At 35.3% G+C, this 19990-nt stretch overlaps 1 protein-coding gene across 1 annotated transcript in view; it reads right to left on the bottom strand.

The window, feature by feature from the left end:
• The window catches only part of LOC148951480 (bumetanide-sensitive sodium-(potassium)-chloride cotransporter-like), a 177904-nt gene that overhangs the window by 62945 nt on the left and 94969 nt on the right, over positions 1–19990 (bottom strand). The window contains exons 13-16 of the mRNA XM_089090904.1: positions 19426–19667; positions 17527–17684; positions 14667–14793; positions 8874–8983 (exon numbers count right to left, since the gene is read on the bottom strand). Coding sequence (XP_088947030.1) covers positions 8874–8983; positions 14667–14793; positions 17527–17684; positions 19426–19667 — 637 coding nt within the window. The remainder of the gene's footprint in view (positions 1–8873; positions 8984–14666; positions 14794–17526; positions 17685–19425; positions 19668–19990) is intronic.

Consider the following 19990-nt stretch of genomic DNA (forward strand, 5'->3'; position numbering starts at 1 on the left):
TTCGTGTGTGTGTGTTTTAGTTTTTTTGTGCTTGTATGAGTTTGTGTTATTGTGTAAGTTTTTTTGTGCTTGTGTGTGTGTGTGTGTTTGTTTTGTTGTGTGTTTGTAAGTTTTTGCGTGTGTTTGTAATTGTTCGTGTGTGTGTGTGTAAGTTTTTGTGTGTGTGTGTATGTTTTTGTGCGTGTGTGTAAGTTTTTTTGTGTGTGTGTAAGTTTTTGTTTTTATTATCTATTTCATGTGGATATAATTTTTTTTTGTGTTTGTGTAAGTGTGTGTGTGTGTGTGTGTGTGTGTAATAGTTTGTGGGTCAGTTTTTGTGTGTGTGTAAGTTTGTGTGTGTGTGTGTTTTAGTTTGTGTTTTTTTGTGTGTGTGTTTGTGTGAGTTTTTGTGTGTGTATTTTTTGGCGTGTGTGTGTATTTTTTCGTGTGTGTGTGTTTTTGTTTTGTGTGTGTGTGTGTGTGTGTGTAAGTTTTTGTGAGTGTGTGTGTGTGAGTTTTTGTGTCTGTGTGTGTGTGTGTTTGTAAGTTTTTGTGTGTGTGTAAGTTTTGGCGTGTGTGTGTGTGAGTTTTTTTTGTGTTCATGTGTAAGTTTTTGTGTATGTGTATGTGTGTGTGTGTGTAAGTTTTTGTGTGTGTGTAAGTTTTGGAGTGTGTGTGTGTGAGTTTTCGTGTGTGTGTGTGTGTTAGTTTTTTTTGTGTGTGTTTGTGTAATTTTTTGTGTTAATGTAAGTTTTTTTGTGAATGTAAGTTTTCGTGTGCATATGTAAGTTTTTGTGTGTGTGTGTGTGTGTTAGTTTGTGTGTGTGTGTGTGTGTGTTAGTTTTGGAGTGTGTGTGTTTGTTTTCGTGTTTTTGTTTTTTTGTTTTTGTTAGTGTGCATTTTTAAGTTTGTGTGTGTGTAAGTTTTGGCGTGTGTGTGTGTAAGTTTTCGTGTGTGTATGTGTAAGTTTTGTGAGTGTGTGTGTGTGTAAGTTTTTGTGAGTGTGTGTGTGAGTTTTTTTGTGTTCATGTGTTAGTTTTTGTGTGTGTGTGTGTGTTTGTGTGTGTGTGTGTTAGTTTTTGTGTGTGTGTAAGTTTTGGAGTGTGTGTGTGTGTTTTTGTGTGTTTGTGTGTTTTATTTTTGTGTGTGTGTGTGTGTGTGTGTGTGTGTAAGTTTTTGTGTGCATTTAAGTTTTTGTGTGCATGTAAGTTTTCGTGTGCTTCCCAAATCATAAGTTTCAGACAACACACACCTATGAGTGGCTAAGAAATCTAGCTCAGAAAAGTCAAAAATAGCAAATTAACCATCCCAAATCATAGGTTTCAGTCAACACACACCTACGAATGGCTATGAAATCCTGCTCAGAAAAGTCAAAAAATATCAACCCACACACCCCCAAATCATAGGTTTCAGACATCACACACCTACGAAAGACTAAGAAATCTGGTTATGAAAAGTCAGAAATAGCAAAGTACATATCCCAAATCATAGGTTTCAGACAACACTCACCTATGAACGGCTAAGAAACCTAGGTCAGAAAAGTCAAAATAGCAAACCAGTCATCCCAAACTATATGTTTCAGACAACAAACACCTATGAAAGGCTAAGAAATCCAGCTCAGAAAGGTCAAAAGTAGCAATCCACCCACCCCAAATCATAGGTTTCAGACACTACACACCTATGAAAGACTAAGAAATCCAACTCAGAAAAGCCTGAAATAGCAATCCCACACATCCCAAATCATAGGTTTCAGACACCACACACCTACGAAAGACTAAGAAATCCGGTTATGAAAAGTCGGAAATAGCAAATTACACATCCCAAACTATTGGTTTCAGACAACATTCACCTACGAAATACTAGAAAACCTTAGCTCAGAAAAGCCTGAAATAGCAAACTACACATCCCAAATCATAATGTTCTGACAACACATACCTATGAAAGGCTAAGAAACCTAGCTCAGAAAAGTCGAAAATAGCAAACTACACATCCCAAATCATAGGTTTCAGACACTACACACCTATGAAAGACTAAGAAATCCAACTCAGAAAAGCCCGAAATAGTAATTTACATATCCCAAATCATAAGTTTCAGACAGCATTCACCTACGAAATACTAAGAAACCTTAGCTCAGAAAAGTCTGAAATAGCCAACTACTCATCCCAAACCCGAAGTTTCAGACAACAAACACCTATGAGTGACTAAGAATCCTAGCTCTGAAAAGTCCAAAAGCAAACTACACCTCCCAAATCAGGTTTCGTGAAATATACTAATTGCATCCTTTTTTGAATCTGAGAATTACGGCTCACTGAGCCCTTCAAAAGCCTGCCTATATAAATCGGCCTAATTTCTTATTTTTAGGCGTTTCTGTTCTTTTCTGGTTTTAATCTGCATTGTGCACGCCTTGTTTGATGCATTTAAAGTATTAACGGTATTTTTTATCTTTCCATATCCTTTTACGATAGCTGGTATTTATCACACACCCAGAAAAAACAGCCCACGGAAAATAACCCCCACGGAAAATATCCCTGAGAAAAGACATGGAACAATACCCCCTCCCGCCACCGAAAGATATGGTAAAAATGCTATTCAATTTACACATAATAAAGCACGGTATTTTTTTCTTAAACTCACCCCCCTTCCTTTTCACGCGAAGAAACAGTTTGTTTTCACCTTACAATGATGGTGACAGAATTGAGGCATGGCCCCCTCCCACTTTCGCAAATATCCTAAATATATTGTTAGATCTTAATTTGAAAATAACGAGATTTCACCGGTTCTCCAAAATAGCACATTGCGTCTGCGCCTAATTATTACAATTGCCTCAAAGTGTTTTAATTTTGACAGAGAAACAGTTCCTTTTGACTTTGGCTGCTGCGTTTGTAAACACAGAGGGGAAAGGATGACAGCTAATTATAGGCCTCGTGCCGGAGAGCCTTGTGTCAAAACCAGGTTTGGTTAATAACAACAGTGACGGAAGTCAATGATCGCTTTTAGCTAGGATATAGACACTTAAAATTGCATAAATTTAACGAAAGAAAATTATTTCTTTTTGCTAGAATTAAGGTCGTAAACAGAGGGGGAAGGAAGGATGGGGTTTACGTAACGAAAAAAGAGCATATTTTACACTTTTTATCGAGTATAAACATCATATAGGGACGTTTGTATAGGGGGGGGTTTACCCGAATATAGTAGAGGGTGACCACGGAAAACAATTTTATTTTGAAAATAAAAAATGAAAACAGAACTTACATTGCTAATTGTGGCTGCCAAGGCTTCGAGTTCATCAATAATTTCATATGTTCTATCCATTGTGTCACAATACTTTCTGATAATTGAATGGGGGCACATGGAGGGCCTGTGGGGCACAGGGAGGGCCTTTGGGGGTCCGGAGGGACAGGTGGGGACCGGTGGGCGTTTGGGGCACAGGGTGGGCCTTTGGGGGTCCGGAGGGTCATTTGGGGCCGGGTGGAGGGCCTTTGGGACCCCGTTGGTCCTTTGGCAGCTCGTTGGGCCTTTGGGGGGGGGGCACAGGGAGGGCCTTTGGGTGCCTGGGGGACATTTGGGGACCGGTGGAGGGCCTTTGGGACCCCGTTGGTCCTTTGGGAGCTCGATGGGCCTTTGGGGGGCCCGGGGATGGCCTTTGGGGTCTGGGTGGGCCTTTGGGGGCGCCGGTGGCCCTTTGTGAGCTTGGGGGGCCTTTGAGGGTCCGGGGGGGCAGTTGGGGGCCTGGGGGACATTTGGGGACCGGTGGAGGGCCTTTGGGAGCTTGGGGGGCTTTTGAGGACCGGGGGCTTCCTTCGGGGTTGGGGTAGGAGGATAGGAACCCTTTGGGGTTGGGTTAGAGGACCTCACAACACTGTTCAAATGAAACTTGTGTATTATAACGACCACACTCAAATTCTCTTCTAAAATCTCTTCAAAAATCTTCTTTTAAAATGTCTCTATCTGTTTCGCCGAAATAGTTCCATAACCTGTCTAAAACGGTTTCGCCCAAATAATCACTAAACGCAAATTCAGCGTGTTCCTTTGTTATTGGCATCTCTGCGCTAACGCATTTCAAATTAATAGGAAACCTTTTCGCGCGCTAAAACAATTCATCGCTAAGATGTTTCTTGCCTAATTGTTTCCATGGCCTTTGGTTATTAATATCCTTTGGAGTTCGACCAGTAGAACTGTTCCCGAGGCAAAGACATTAATGATTTGAATCTATTCCTGGAGAAATGTTTCTAGGCGAAAATTTTTAAAGTCTGACAGATGATGTCATTGATTGATTGATCTGTCAAGAAATGGGAAATTAATTTGTTGTTTCTAAGGGGAATTATTGATTCACGATAGGTGAATTGAGGTCGACAGCACAGGTGTTCCAAATTCCGGGTTTTTGTTGTTGTAAGTGCACGCTCTCAGCGAATGTCAAGGTCGATGTTGTTGTTGTGAAATTTAGGTCATTGACCCCATTAACCACGTGTTCTCCTAATGAGTCCATGCCCATATTTGGTGCCCTGTCAGTATTCTATGCCCATATATGGACCATAAACCACGTGGTTCGTACCGGTGTTGTAAGTGCACGCTCTCAGTGACTGTCAAGGTCGATGTTGTTGTTGTTGACACACTTTGATTACACAATCAATTTAGGTCATTGACCCCATTAACCACGTGTTCTCCCTAGGGATTCCATGACCATATTGTTTCATAATTCCCCACGCTCGTGAATCAATAATTCCCCCATCGATTATGTAAATCACTCCTCATGCCATTACACGTGGCCAAACAACAACAACAACAGATCGATTGACCTTGACCCTCATTAGACTCGATCGATAATCCTTGAATAAATTATGTCCCGTCAGCATTAAACTAAATTGTAGATGGCAGCACATGTGTTCGTCCGGGGGCTTTAGGGTCACCTCTACTGTTGGGGGAATGACGGGCGCGGGGGGGAGGCTAGTTACCCTCCAATCACTTTCGCCTATTAAAAAGGGCATTGGAACTCTCGATTCCAATCGAATGAGCCCCTTTTGAAATTTCTATGACGACCCCTTCCATATGAAGTGCCCTGCTCTAAGGGAAATAAAATAATAAATGATACATTGTCCCAACATCGTTCTTATATGCCCTCAAGGCATAACTTAAAATCCTTGCCCTGAGGGCTGTGGGGGAGTGTCCTCCTCAAAACGATATTTTATATGTGAAAATCAACTACGCTGAACAAAATGGCTATCTCAAAATTTTGATTGGATGTGTTGGGGGAATGGGGGGCTTGGGGGGGATAGTTGCCCTCAAATCAATTTTGACTATTAAAAAGGGCACTAGCCACTCAAATTTCCAATCGAATGAGCCCTTTTCGAAGTTTCTAAGACAACTAATTCGATACGAAGTGAATGGGGATGGAAAAAAAACAAATTGCGCCCACATCGTTCTTTACTTAGGCAGAGCTAGCGCGCTGCCTATGATACTACTTAAATATCACAACTTTCTATATAAGCCTTATATGCCCCCAGGGCATAACTTACAACCCTTGCACTGAGGGCTCTGAGGGGGTTATCATCCAAAAAGACCTAATTTCCAGAACTTTCAACTACGTTGAACAAAATGGATATCTCAAAATTTTGATTGGATGTGTTTGGGAAAATGCTGGGCGTGAGAAGGGCGTTAGTCACTATCCAATCACTTTCAACTATTAAAAAAGGCACTTGGCCTTTCAATTTTCAATTGAATTAGCCCTTTTAAAGTTTTTTACGACAACACTTTCAATAAAACTTTATGTGCCCCCAGGGCATAACTTACAACCCTTGACCTGAGGGTTCTGAGGGGGTTATCATCCTAAAAGAAAAAAATTCCAGAACTTTCAACTACTTTGAACAAAATGGATATATCAAATTTTAATTCGATGTGTTTTCAAAAATGGTGGGCGTGAGAGGGGTGTTAGTGGCTATCCAGTCACGTTAATCTATTAAAAAAAACAAAAGCCTTTTAAGTTTTCCATCGAATGAGCCCTTTTAAAGCTTCTATAACAGCACTTTCAATAAAACCTTATATGCCCCCAGGGAATAACTTACCACCCGTGCTCTGAGGGCAGTGGGGGGAAGGGTTGTCATCCTGAAAGACTTAATTTCCAAGACTTTCAACTACGTTGAATTTAAATAGCTCTCTAGAAATTTCGATTGGATGTGTTTGGGGAAAAGGTGGGCGTGAGAGGGGGGTTAGTTGCCCTCAAATCACTTTCGACTATTAAAAAGGGTACTAGTCCTTTGAACTTCAAATCAAATGAGCCCTTTTTCAAGTTTCTGCGACAAAGATTTCAATACAAACCTTATATTCCTGCAGGGCATAACTTATAATCCTTGCCCTGAAGGTTGTGGGGGAGTGTCCTCCTCAAAAAAAAGTTTTCTATCTGGAAATCAATTACCCTGAACAAAATGGCTATCTCAAAATTTTTATTGGATGTGTTTGGGGGAATGATGGATTAGGGGGGGCTAGTTGCCCTCCAATCACTTTCGACTATTAAAAAGGGCACTAGCCCTTTGAATTTCCAGTCGAATGAGTTTTTATTGAAGTTTCTACGACAACGCCTTCTTTAAAAACCTTATATACTCCCAGGGCATAACTTAAAACCCTTGCCCTGGGGGATGTAGGGGAGTGTCTTCCTCAAAAACATATTTTCAATCTTGAAATCAACTACGCTGAACAAAATGGCTATCTCAAAATTTTGATTGGATGTGTTTGGGGGAATCATGAGCGGGGGGGGGCTAGGTTCCCTCCAATCCGTTTCGACTATTAAAACGGGTACTAGTTCTTTGAATTTCCAATTGAATGATCCTGCTTCGAAGTTTCTGCGACAATGCCTTCCATAAAAACCATATATGCCCCCAGGGCATAAATTAAAACCCTAGCCCTGAAGGTTGTGGGGGAGTGTCCTCCTCAAAAAGATATTTTCTATCTGGAAATCAACTACGCTGAACAAAATGGCTATCTCAAAATTTTGATTGGATTTGTTTGGGGGAATGGTAGGCGTGGGGGCGGGGTTTAGTTGCCCTCCAATCACTTTCGACTATTAAAAAGAGCACTAGCCACTCTAATTCCCAATCGAATGAGCTCTTTTTAAAGTTTCTACGACAACTCCTGCGATACGAAGTGCCCGGGTATGGAGAAAAAAAAACACATTTTACCCTCATCGTTCTTTACTTAGGCAGCGCTAGCGCATTGCCTATGATAAGACCATGGTGTCTTACACCTCAATTGTGATGTGTATCACGGAGTATATTGTTCATATAGAGAAAAAGACAAAATTTGGGCAGGAGAATTTGGGGAGGTATAGGATACAATAAAACTATTCGTAAAGTATTTCCCCTTTGCCGATGCTATAGCTATACTATAAGCGTAAGGCTGCTGATTGTTGAATCAGCGTATGATTGTTTTGCTTTTAGAATTGGTATTTATTTGGAGGGAGGGTAATTGACGGCGGTAGTACAGACAATAAATCTAATAAGAGAAATTTCAAAATTAAATGGAACGTTACAGCAGTAAATATAAACTATTCTTATATCCACTAGGCGTTTTCCCCATTACTGCTGCTAACGCCCGGAACTCATTGCTGTAGGAATAAGCCTTATGCAAATATTGATCAAGTAGCAAACCATTTCATTAAGAGAAGCAGTAGAATCCTACAGGAGTTTAAGCATCAAATATTTAAGACAAGGAGGCTCCAGGTAAGAGCTACATCCGAAACTCTCCATGCGGGTCTGAACCCCTTCATAAAAAGGCTAGAAATGATTTTACAGGATCATAAAACCTGTAAGTTTACGATACTGCAATAGGAAAAATTCAAAAGCTTAAAAGCCATTAAAAGATGGGGAAAAAACCTTTTAAACGAAAAAATTGGAAAAACTATACACCGGGTGATCATAATTATTCTATTTTCAAAAGCACTTTTATGGAAACTTTTTAATGCAATGTTGAAGTTCCGCTAGCCTTGCAAAGTTCCGCTTCCCGTATGAAACATTTGAGCTACGTTTTAAAAGGACTAAGAGCCTTCTGGGTTTGTTTTCCTTAGGAAGGTATCTCACTGCCAGCTGAATACCGCAAAGATTTTGTTAAAAATTCCTATGGACAGTTGTATTGGACAAGGTAATCGTTATAAGGGAATATCAAGTATGTGCTTTCCTCAGAGATCAAAGCACACACTTGTATAATGCCAACAGTTTTACTACATCAAATAGCTGCCGAGGTGACTAAGAAGCAGAGCTTCTGAATTCACATGTTTTTAAAAAGGTACTCTAAAACATTGTTATGTTGTTACTTAATAGACTAATAAACAAAATAGTAAGTAACTAGTAAGTAGACACTTACTAGTTATATTGATACAAGTAAGTAACACATTGAAAATGTGTTGAACGATTTTACTTGCAAATTGAACGTAGGGACTGACGAAAATTTTGGTGGTGGTCCTAAATAATTTTTTAGGCCATGCTGCCTTTCCATTTACAAATAAGACAAATGAAAATGTAGAAATATAGGCTATATCTGTTTTATACATTTTCATTTGTTTTATTTGGGTTGGTCTACTTTAATCTAAAATTTAATCGTTGATAATTAAAACTGTGTTCTATGAAAATTACAACCCATATACGGTACTTGTACATAAATACATGTTTTCAAGCTCCATGGGGATCCCTGAAAAAATTTTTCTGGCTATGGCTGATAAAAAAACTCTTCACTTACATCAACGCTTAGGTTGTTACCAATGTGTTTTGTTTGAATATCTGATGATCTGATAATTGAACTGATAATCTGAGTAAAGTAACTAATGTTCCTTAAATTTTGGACAAAACCGAGAGAAAAGTAGTTAAAACTAAATTTAAGATACATAAAAAAGAATGACAAAATTTTTTTACCTCCATCATCGTAAAGCCACCAGACATCAATGAAACCTTTGGGTTGCTTTCTCCTGAACACAGTAAGGTTTTCTAATATGTTCTTTGGAACGTCTTCACCGTAAACCGAACTAAAAATGAATTTTAAAATAGATTTTAAACCATTAAGTCTGTTAACTAAAGCTCTAAATCTGTCTCTACATTTCAAATAGGCTACTGAAAGTCAAAATAAACTTGAACAAGAGACCCAAACTGATTAGTTGTAAATAATCCTGCGACTCAAAACCTTTGGTCCTTTGACTAGTTACGTATTTTCAACCTAAAAAACAAAAAATTATCTTCTTTTCTACCACATCAGCCTCCAGTCTTCAACAACATGTTCCGAAACCACACTGGCTATATAACATACCCTTAACCTTGTTTATTTCTTAATAATTTTTCTTCTTTCTTGCTTTTCTTGTGCTTCTCTTTGAAATCTGTTTAGCAGACCCTAACAAATTTGGCAAGGGAACGGTATTTACCACTTCAATCACTTGCTTATATGTTTTTATCTTCCAGCACATTTGACTCAATTCTTAAGAAAATAAACAAGCTTCGTATTTAACACTGCATAAAAATATATAAAAAGACAATAAAAAACATTTCCTAGCCAAAAAGAGGTAGAAAATCATGGAATAAAAAGGAAAAAACTGGAAATAAATCAAAGTTAATAGCTCAATTGTTTCCAGATGATGCACCGCGCCTTCTAGTTTGGAAGTAGGAGCCTATAGTTGTCAACTCGCTCAATGTACTTTTCTAGTAAATAAAAATGGAGATACCACTGTATAATTTCATATTTGTATTCAAAATACTTCTGAGCCTCTTAGAATTTTATTAGTTTCTATTGGTAGTAGAAATTCGCTCTTTGTTTTTTCCTTTCAGTTCTCTTTTTTCTTTCTTTCTTGAAAAATAATATTTTTTTCGTTTGTTCTATTCTTCGTCTCTTTTAAAGCTTCAAGGGCTTGGCTTAGGAACTTTTGCTCGTGATTGGATCTTGCCTGGGCATAATCTAGCTGTGTGCACTATTGGCGGTTGCGGTTTTCAGACACAGATGCAGTTTTTTTTTATAATATAAATGCGAAAATGAGCTTAAGTACATGCATCAGTAAATGATAATTAAGTGCTTGTCGATGTATAATAACAAAAATTTAAATTTAAAAAAGAACTATAGAAGGACAACGAAGGGATAGAAAAGGTGATTTTTTTATTTCAAGATATGTTCATATTCGTTTCATAGAAAAAAATTGTTGCTTCTGATCTTGGTTCTTTATTTTAAGTGGCATTAAGAAAACTAGATTACGTCTTACAATGAGTCCATAACCATAGCTCACCTTATCGTCGTTTTAAACTGAACATCACTTAAGTGACTGAAATTATTTTTTATCGCATTGTAGATTTTTTTTCAAAAAATGATTCTACTCCAATTACAGTCAGTCTTTTTTTTAACCAATTGATTCCTTCCATTTCATTCACCTTTATGTTACAATTTTTGAAATCACCATCTCTGTGACTGTTTTAGCCAAAATTGAGTCATACATCTCTATTTGGATACCAAAAAAGCTGAAAAAAATGCGACTTTGCTGATGATCAAAAAAAAAGTTCAAACCTCGACAAAGGTGGATTTTATCTTCAAAACTTACATAAAATATTATATTTATATTCATTTTAAAATTTATATGATATTTATTTCAATAATTCTAAGCATTTTCCCTCCCATTGTTCAGGCAAAACTAAAGAAAAGATTTCTAAAAAGCCTTCCGATTGCCGATAAGCCCGAAACTGATCTAGCGGCTTTCTAAGGCTCAACACACTAATTTTTTTTAGCGTTAAGTCCTTTCTTTTTACTTTTTGAGTTTGTATCTCAAATATTTTAACTTTTTAATTTAAGAATTTTTACCTACCCCTACATTAGCCGTGCTCCATGGGAAAGGAAACGTGATTGCCGGCGCTCAAACTGATCTAGTGGCATCTAAGGCTCAACACACTAATTTTCTTTAGCATTAAGTCCTTTGTTTTTACTTTTTGAGTTTCTACCTCAAATATCTTAAATTTGTTATTTAAGAGCTTTTACATACCCCTACATTAGCCATGCTCCATGGGAAAGGAAACGTAATTGCCGACGCTCAAACTGATTTAGAAGCTTCTAAGGCTCAACACACTAATTTTCTTTAGAATTAAGTCCTTTGTTTTTACTTTTTGAGTTTGTATCTCAAATATCTTAAATTTTTTATTTAAGAATTTTTACCTACCCCTACATTAACCTTGCTCCATGGAAAAGGAAATGTAATTGCCGACGCTCAAACTGATCTAGCAGCTTCTAAGGCTCAACACACTAATTGTTATTAGCATTAAGTCCTTTGATTTTGCTTTTTGAGTTTGTATCTCAAATATCTAAAAGTTTTTATTTTAGAATTTTCACCTAACCCCACATCAGCCTTGCTTCATGGGAAAGAAAACGTGATTGCCGACTCTCACACTGATCTAGCGGCTTCTAAGGCTCAGCACACTAATTTTCTTTAGCAGTGAGTCCTTTGTTTTTACTTTTTGAGTTTGTATCTCAAATATCTTAAATTTTTTATTTAAGAATTTGTACATATCCCTATGTTAGCCTTGCTCCATGGAAAAGGAAACGTGATTGCCGACGCTCAAACTGATCTAGCGGCTTCTAAGGCGCAACACACTAATTTTCTTTATCATTAAGTTCTTTGATTTTGCTTTTTGAGCTTGTATCTCAAATATCTTAAAGTTTTAGTTAAGGATTTTTACCTACCCCTACATTAGCCTCGCTTCATGGGAAAGGACACGTAATTGCCGACGTTCAAATTGATCTAGTGGCGTCTTAAACTCAATGAACTAATTTTTCTCAGCATCAAATAACCACTACGTTAAACTTGCTCATTGGGAAAGGAAGACGACGATTGAATCTACTACTGTTTACGATGAATAAAATATCGTCTTCTAAAATGAGACAGAATCTAGGGAGAAAAAAGGGGTAAGATTCAAACCTTATGGATAATTTATTTTGGGATTGTTTCAAAGTTTCTGGCAAAGTTCATAAACTTTTTCCTAATTTGAACCCATGAATAAACCCACAAAAATTTTGAGTTTTTTACCAAACGTACCAATTTTTTTACCAGCTTTTCTACCAAATGCCGGTTTACTCCAATTGACCAACATTGTAAGTTTTGTAACTTTTCTCAATTGTATGTTAAGCTGAGCTAGCGGCAGGTCCAACTAATTGTTTCTCCAGTATTTTCCTCTGTACTATCTTGCAGCTAAGACTTATTGGCTATTCAAAACAGGCCACCAATGATTGACGAAAAAAAGGTGTAAATAGATCCAGTTTTAAGCTAATTGCCTAGGGGTGATCTACCATGACATTTGGTTCGGACCCACAAATTTAGTGAGAATATCGGTCAAATATAACTTTCTCATAAATTGGATTTGGAGGAGGGGATGTTACATCAGAATTTAATACACCTATTGCAGATACATTTATGTGATTCGTTTAAGTTTTCTTAACATGTGGTATATTTGGTTCCAATTTTAGCATTCAGTCTGTCAAAGATCTTAACCTTAATAGTAATTCTTTTTTTAAATTTCTTTTACGAATATTTAATGGTTCAATTAGATAGATAGATAGACAGATAGATAGATTTTGTTTTCCTTATAACAGTAAAATAATTAAACAACAATCTACAAATCCCCACAAAGGCCCCATGGCCTGTAGAAGGGGGATTATGAAAAGATCACATACACATTAAACATTTATAATATTAACATTTAAACATATAGATAAACATTAACATTAAAAACATATTAACATAAACATTTAAATATAAACATTTAATCTCTTAACTTTTAAAGCATTTGCTTCATAAAATGTAGAAAAAAACAACAAAAAAAACATGGAGAGTTCACTAAATAAGCTTTATCAAACTGCAATGAATCATAACATCTATAAATATAATAATAATAATAATGAAAAAAAATATACAATTAAAAGAATAGCTTTCGACTGAGTGAAGGGTGACGATATTGTTCTTTAAGCAATAAATGTTGGTTTATTTGTTTTTCAACTTAACTAAATTCAATTTAATTGTAAACCCTTCTAAGAAATTAAAGGGAAGGAAAGAGAATAAAAGAACAAACAAAAGAGAAAAAAAAAACAGTATGTATGCACTTACAGCATTATTAATAAACTGTGCCCTAATAAGAGAGAATTAAAAGAAAAAAAAATATGAATGAATCCAATAAATTTCTAAGCCATTGATGACACTTAGTTTTCTTTTTATGATTTCAATCAGTTTTGAAACTGCAATTTCTGAGTCATTTAAAGCAAATAAACTAATTAATCTGAAATTGCGTGCCCATGGTAATATAACCCCTTTTCTTAGAACCTCTAATAATTTGACTTTTCGTCCTTTTCATCAGAATTTTATTTTTCTTTGTTTTCCTATGTATTGACTTTTTGCGCTTTGAATGATAGTTGAATAGGTTGTTGTTTCTTTTAATCTTTTGTAATTGCTGTCATTTGAAGTTTTTTTGAAAATTTACATTTACCATGTCCACATGTTTAAAATTCCCCTAGGCTACTACAAGATAAGAAGAAAACAAAATCATTTCTAAATCTTTGCCATTCGAAGATAACTTCTTTTAATTTTAACTGTTTTAAATTTTAAATAATTTTAATTTATTTTAAACGTTGGGCTTGTGTAAAAAAGTCATTTTTTTACAAAACTTATCAAAAAGAGAAATTTCATCAATGTTTTTTTTTTATTCGTTTCTTAGCACTATTGAGATTTAAATATGTCACAAGCAGAAAACTCACAATAATACTTCAGCAGAGTGAGGAGCTTTGGTGAGTGTGTTTGTTGAATAATAAACCAAAATACCAGTTTTACGTTTTGCCGTTCTTCAAAAGACGAAACAGCCATGGATGAAAACTAATTTTTTTTAAATAGTTGAACAAAAATTATCTTTAATTATAGTCAATTTTTGGTTATAAGTTGTTATCATCGTTATAAAAATAATTAGTTACGCCAATTATTTAATTTATAATTATACTTCCTATTAACTAATTCCAATTAATATATCGAATTTAATCTTTTAAACTTTTCGTCATTGTAAATTGTATCAAAGACTAGTATTCGTTCAATATCTGCTCAAACAGCTATTCAAGGATTAACCTTTAATTGAAGGTTTTGATGCTAAATTTTAAAGAGAGTTCTCTGCATATTATTTTCGTCCAGTGATTCAAATTAAAAATCAAAAACACCAAAATCATTCCCAAGTCGGAAGACATTCTTATACTGTAAATTTTCATTTCGAGATTGTTTTAAAAATAGGCAACATTCAAGTTTTTCAACTGCTTTCTGATATAAGTTCATGAATCATGACAGTTCAACGGCTGCTAAGACATTTTTTGTCTAAGCAATTTAAAACGTATCAATTACTAAAAAAATGTTTTCTACCCATTCAATTTCACGTGTCTCGATTTTTTGTTTGCGTTTTCAAGATTAATAAGCAAATATCATATGGACATTTTTGCGTCCCAGCTGAGTTTGTGTGTTTGAGGCATTTAACATCAGGAAAAAAATCACAGCTTTCTTAATCCAAGGTAACAACCATAAGAAAAACACTGTGATAATCTTATGAAAGTAAATATTTTGATCCTCAGATCTCCTGAATACTACAAGTTTCAATACAGAATCCTAGAAAAAAGAACTAACAGAACACAAGCAAAAGTTTAGCGAAAAAAACAAAGCAACTTACACATCAATCTTCAAAGTAGAGTCCTTCTTCTTCTTCTTCTTAGATTCGGGTGCTTTTTCGTCAACAGATACAATTGAGTCCATAGAACCCACAGATTCTTGAGATTCAAATGCTGGATTCGGAATACCTTTAAAAAACGTAATCTAATGTGAAAGGAGCAAATATTTACAGATCAAGTCATGTCAAATTAAAATTTAGAGATTTGCAAACTTTAATTATCAAATTAAATTTATGAAATATGTCCTCATGGATTCATTCCAGAAGGATGTGTTATCTCATCATAACACTTATGAATTGACTTCTCAGCGTTGCCACAATGTTACCAAAAGGATTAAGTAACACTTTCTGTTACATTGGCCATTGTGTCTCGCCCAAACAAATTACGAAGAAGCGCACACTATATTGCCTAGTTTCGACTGTATTTCAGCATCGTCTCCATAATCGTTATATACTCTTCTATTCTTCTTCATCTGTTCTCTTAATTGTTTAAGTTAAAATCATGATTCTTCCAAATGCATTATATATACTTTACTCGTTTCCAAAAATAGTTCTTCGAAATAAATTTTTTTCACAATCTTTTAAAGCCCCCTTCCATCAAAAAAACCTTGTCTTATGAACCATTTATTGTGCCCCAGATCATTATGAACAGGTCATTAGCTTTCAAAAACAAATACTTTCTTTTTCAGTTTCTTTGCTGTCCTATAAAGATTACGTCTTGTGGCACAAATCTTTTTAACTGACAGTCAATAATGTCAGAATGTAAAAAATAACTTTAATAAATCAATGACACCAAAAAATCTATTATTATACTAAATCAATTGAACAAATTGAACAACACGGGGGAAACTTAACCCCAGAAGCAAGCTTGTTAGGACAAAGTAAACAGCAAAATTATGGTTAAAAATGAATCTCGGAGGGAAAGACAGTGTAAGAAAAAAGAGAACAGGAGTAAAATTATGAACTGGTTTTTAACTGACATAAGCCACTGAAAACATTATCAGTTTGAATTTCAGCACACCTACCGAATTGGCGTAGCGGAATAACGAATTCCTCATCTGGCCCACTTTACATAATTTGGATGATGGCTATTCCTTCAGGAATAAGCTTAACACTACGACCCACTTGTGGATGAGGGGTTATATGAAAACCATATTCTTCTGAGAGGCGAATGAACCTACTGAAGAACCTTTTTTATACCCTTTAGCTAGGAAATTATTGGATTAATTTTACATAATTTGCAAATTTTGAGACATTAGGAGATCAATCTCAAGATTTGATTAACCCAAGGATAGAATGAAAATTTCAGTCTAAAAATCAGGGGCACATATAGGGAAAAAATTAATCAAAATACTAACTTTAATTTAAAAAAAAGCTCATACAAATACAGTCATCCATGGTTTTAACAAAAAAGCGTTAATTTCAAAATTAAAATAGAATTGTGTCAGTGCGTATCAAAAGAAAATAAATAACTGAATATGAACTTAAATTATCTTTAAGCAGTGGAACACCCTGTATCTTCATCCAATGTATTGGGGAACATGTTTGAATCATAGTGAATTTTCTAATTTTGATGTTCTCCACATGCTCAGAATGTTGACCACTTAAAGTGACCCTTAAAATTCACTAAAAAGATATTCATGGTTTTTAACTTCTCCAACGTTTTGCAACGATAGCCTTTTCCTTTAACACTTATCTTTATAATATCCTATACTTCAAACAAATTGAAAAAAAAAATATTATTGACGATAAAAATTTAAGATGGCAGCGGAAGACTTAAAGCTAGATTTCAAGCAACATGTCGACAATTGTCTTATTTCAGGTCACAAAAACTGTAATAAATTATATAAAAAAAACAATATCCATGGTAAATCATTTGGAAAGAGCTTTTTAGTTAAATGATAGGGAACAAATATTTTTAAGCTTATTTTCTGAAAGTTGTAGAAGTCTGCTCCATGTTTAACTAAACAAAAAAAACATCTATTTTTAGTTTTCCTCTCAAATCTAAACAACAGTTTCAAACATTCCTAATAAAATAAATTCAAGCTTTTTTGTGATTGCAAGAATTACCTACAATTGGCCAAGGACCCTGAGCACACATTACTGGAAAGGGCTGTCAAGATCACTGTTTTGTCCTTTTCTTTTTATTGGAAATATCTGTAATCTAAGCTCCATATGGTGATCATTCAATCCGTTTAATTACTCTACTTTTTTTTTTAAATCTTCAGACATATTTGAATCCTTTTACACGAACTTACTACAGTCCACTGACATTAACGTAATTTTAGAGCTTTCTGTGTCTTACTTTCTCTGAAGCAATTTTGTCAAAAGTTTTTTTTACCTTGATTCGGTGAATCTTTTAGAGTGTTGTTCTCAAAGATCTAATTTACTAGTAAAAAAAAAAATGCAATCAATTGTATTGAATACAGCTTAAAAATATTTCAATGAAGCTAAAACAGTAGGAAACTCATAACCAAGGAAATTATGACACCCGAAATGACTTTAACTGTAATTAAAATTACTGCTGCCACCTACAATAAGGAATTACCCAGAAGAACTAGAACCCTTTTAAAAGCTCAATCGCACCATACCCCATCGAAATTTGAATATCAACTAGCGGTCTCTGTTCATTTTCACCCTTGGGAACTTTCACATTTTTTACACAAAAATGCCCATTGTACTCTCTTGGAAAAATTAGCTCTTTTAATTTTAGCCTATTTCAAAGTAAAATTAGGATTTAGAAAAAACACACAAAATATCTTTATTTATACCGATTTCTCTCTCAGAAACGAATTTTATAGTTTCCTTTATTATCAGAATCAGTTCCCTTATTAGTTGTTGAAACTAACGAAAACAACACTACCTTGTGAACCACACTTGGGCATTTCTTCATTTCCTAGCATCCTTGATGATCCAACTGACTTACCAACAACACCATCTAGGAATCTGATGTAATCAGAGAAATCTAATCCTTGTGGTGCCCGTAAAATGGCCACTGCAGCTCCTTGACTAAACGCAGAGCTAAGAAAAGGATAAAAACACTATACAAAATTGAAAAAAACGCAGCGCAAATAAAAGCGAAAAAAGGTAAATAATTGTAATTATCTTCATTAGAAACAAAATAAAGTGAGTTAAGTAAATAATCCATGCATACCTTAAGAACAAAAGTAAAATGACAAAACATATCAGCACAAGAAGGGAACCGCCACCCTCAGAAAAACAGGAAAGGGTGCGGGCCTTAAGAAAATTTAGTATTAAGACTATTCCGATATTAGGTTCCCTGCATGTTAGTCTCCTGCTGCTCAAACGGATTTGAAACAGTATAATGATGTCAAGTATAAGTGCTGTCCTGAACCCCATAAAGATTTTTTACAAATGAAATATTCCAATAAAAAATGTATTGTTTTCTTTTCAGAAGATAAGTATGGAAATAGTTCATTACCTCAATCATAATGAATTACTTTTTTCATATATTATCTTTCTTTGTGAGGGTTGATCTAAAAATAAGAATTGGACAGTAATAAGTTATTCAATTTATTTAGTTTCTGAGGAATTTATGGTACGTTCTAAAAGCTATTTATCACTACTGATTATTAATTATAGCTTTACTTGTATAGCGCCAGACAACAACCACCTCATAAAGTCATAATAAACAAAAGCTGCTATTATTGTTTATGCACTTGTAATAACAACGAAGAAAAAATCAGTAAATTGCTTAGTTATGCTGTGTTATAGAACAAAAAATTAGAATTACATATAATAAATGAACAGTAATGTCTATGTGCTCCTGGAATGCACACTTTAAAAACGCTAAAGTCAACACATACTGTCACAATCAACATAATTACGTGCACAGTTTATTGGTTAGAGCTATTCCAAAAAGTATTCAAAATATTAGCGTCTTGAAAAATTAGGGTGTTCCAAAAATAGGCTCTTCTAAAAATTCTCAACTTAGTTACTGAAATTAAGACAACAATGGCAGGAAATATGAGTGCATTATTTCTTTTTTGCAAGAATACCCCTTTTGTAGCCCTTCCCCCAGGGACTGTGCGGGATTACGTCGTCCTCAAAGAAATATTTATTAGGCTTTCGACTATTTTGAACAAAATGGGTATCTCATAGTTTTGATTGGGTGACATTGGGAAAAAAAGGAGCGTGGGAGGGGGCCTAGTTGCCCTCCAACTTTTTCGTTATTTAAAAAGGGCACTAGAGCTTTAAATTTTCGTTTGAATGAGCCCTCTTGCGATATTTTATGACCACTGGATCGATACGATCACCCCTGGGATAAAAAAAAAAAAAAAAAACGCATCCGTGATCTTTCTTCTGGCAAAAATGCAAAATTCCACGTTTTTTCAGATAGGAGCTTGAAACCTCTGCAGCAGGGTTCTATGATACGCTGAATATGGTAGTTTGATTTTCATTAAAATTCTATCACTTTTAGGGAGAGTTTTCCCCTTTTTTTTGAAAATCAGGCAATTTTTTTCAGGCTCGTAAATTTTGATGGGTAAGACAAAACTTGATGAAACTTAAATGTTTGAAATCAGTATGAAAATCTGATTCTTTTAATGTGTCTATAGGTATCAAAATTCTGTTTTTTAGTGTTTTGGTTACTATTGAGGTGGGTCGCTCCTTACTTACAGTTCGTTACCACTAACTGTTTGATCTAGTACAATTTTCAATTTTAATCAATTCTTCGTAATATTAAAAGGATTAGAATGAAATAAAATAAAGATAGTGAAAAACGAATTGAAAACACACTTACTGTATTCTCTCAAAATATTCACTCAATTCATTCGGATCTCGAGTAGCCCAGTCTGCCATAAAGCCCATCATCACAATATTCGGTCTAATTTTGCCCAGTCCACTTGATTGTATCAGTACACCAACTCCATTGCTTATTTCTGAGCTGTCTAGAAGAGTATAGAAGGACCTGATCTTGTGTGCTTTCAACCAGCCGTATGCACTGCGTGTTATGGCCTCTCTTTGACGTTGGGTGAACTTTTCCTGTTTAATGAAAGAGACCAAGTTGAAAATTTATACCCTTATTTTTTGTAGAAATCACTTGAACATGGTAGTGATTGATTTATTCGCACAAATCTAAGAAGTCAAGAATTTGAAGAAGAGGGTGAGGGAAACAGTTTGAAGGAAACGCAAGTCCTCTGGGTTGAACTAGCCTATCAGATCTGTTGCCTAGCTCTGAACTATCCACCTGAGTATAAATAGAGCTGGGTGTGTGTGCTTTCAACCAGTTATATTTTATGGTCCCCTCTTTTGTGTGGGTGAATTTTTCTTCCTCAATGGAAAATAAAGCGTTAAAAATAATATGT

The sequence above is a fragment of the Artemia sp. Qi Xiang Cuo genome, chromosome 6 (genome assembly GCF_049724085.1).
Source record: "Artemia sp. Qi Xiang Cuo chromosome 6, ASM4972408v1, whole genome shotgun sequence".
In the NCBI taxonomy this organism is placed as follows: domain Eukaryota; kingdom Metazoa; phylum Arthropoda; class Branchiopoda; order Anostraca; family Artemiidae; genus Artemia; species Artemia sp. Qi Xiang Cuo.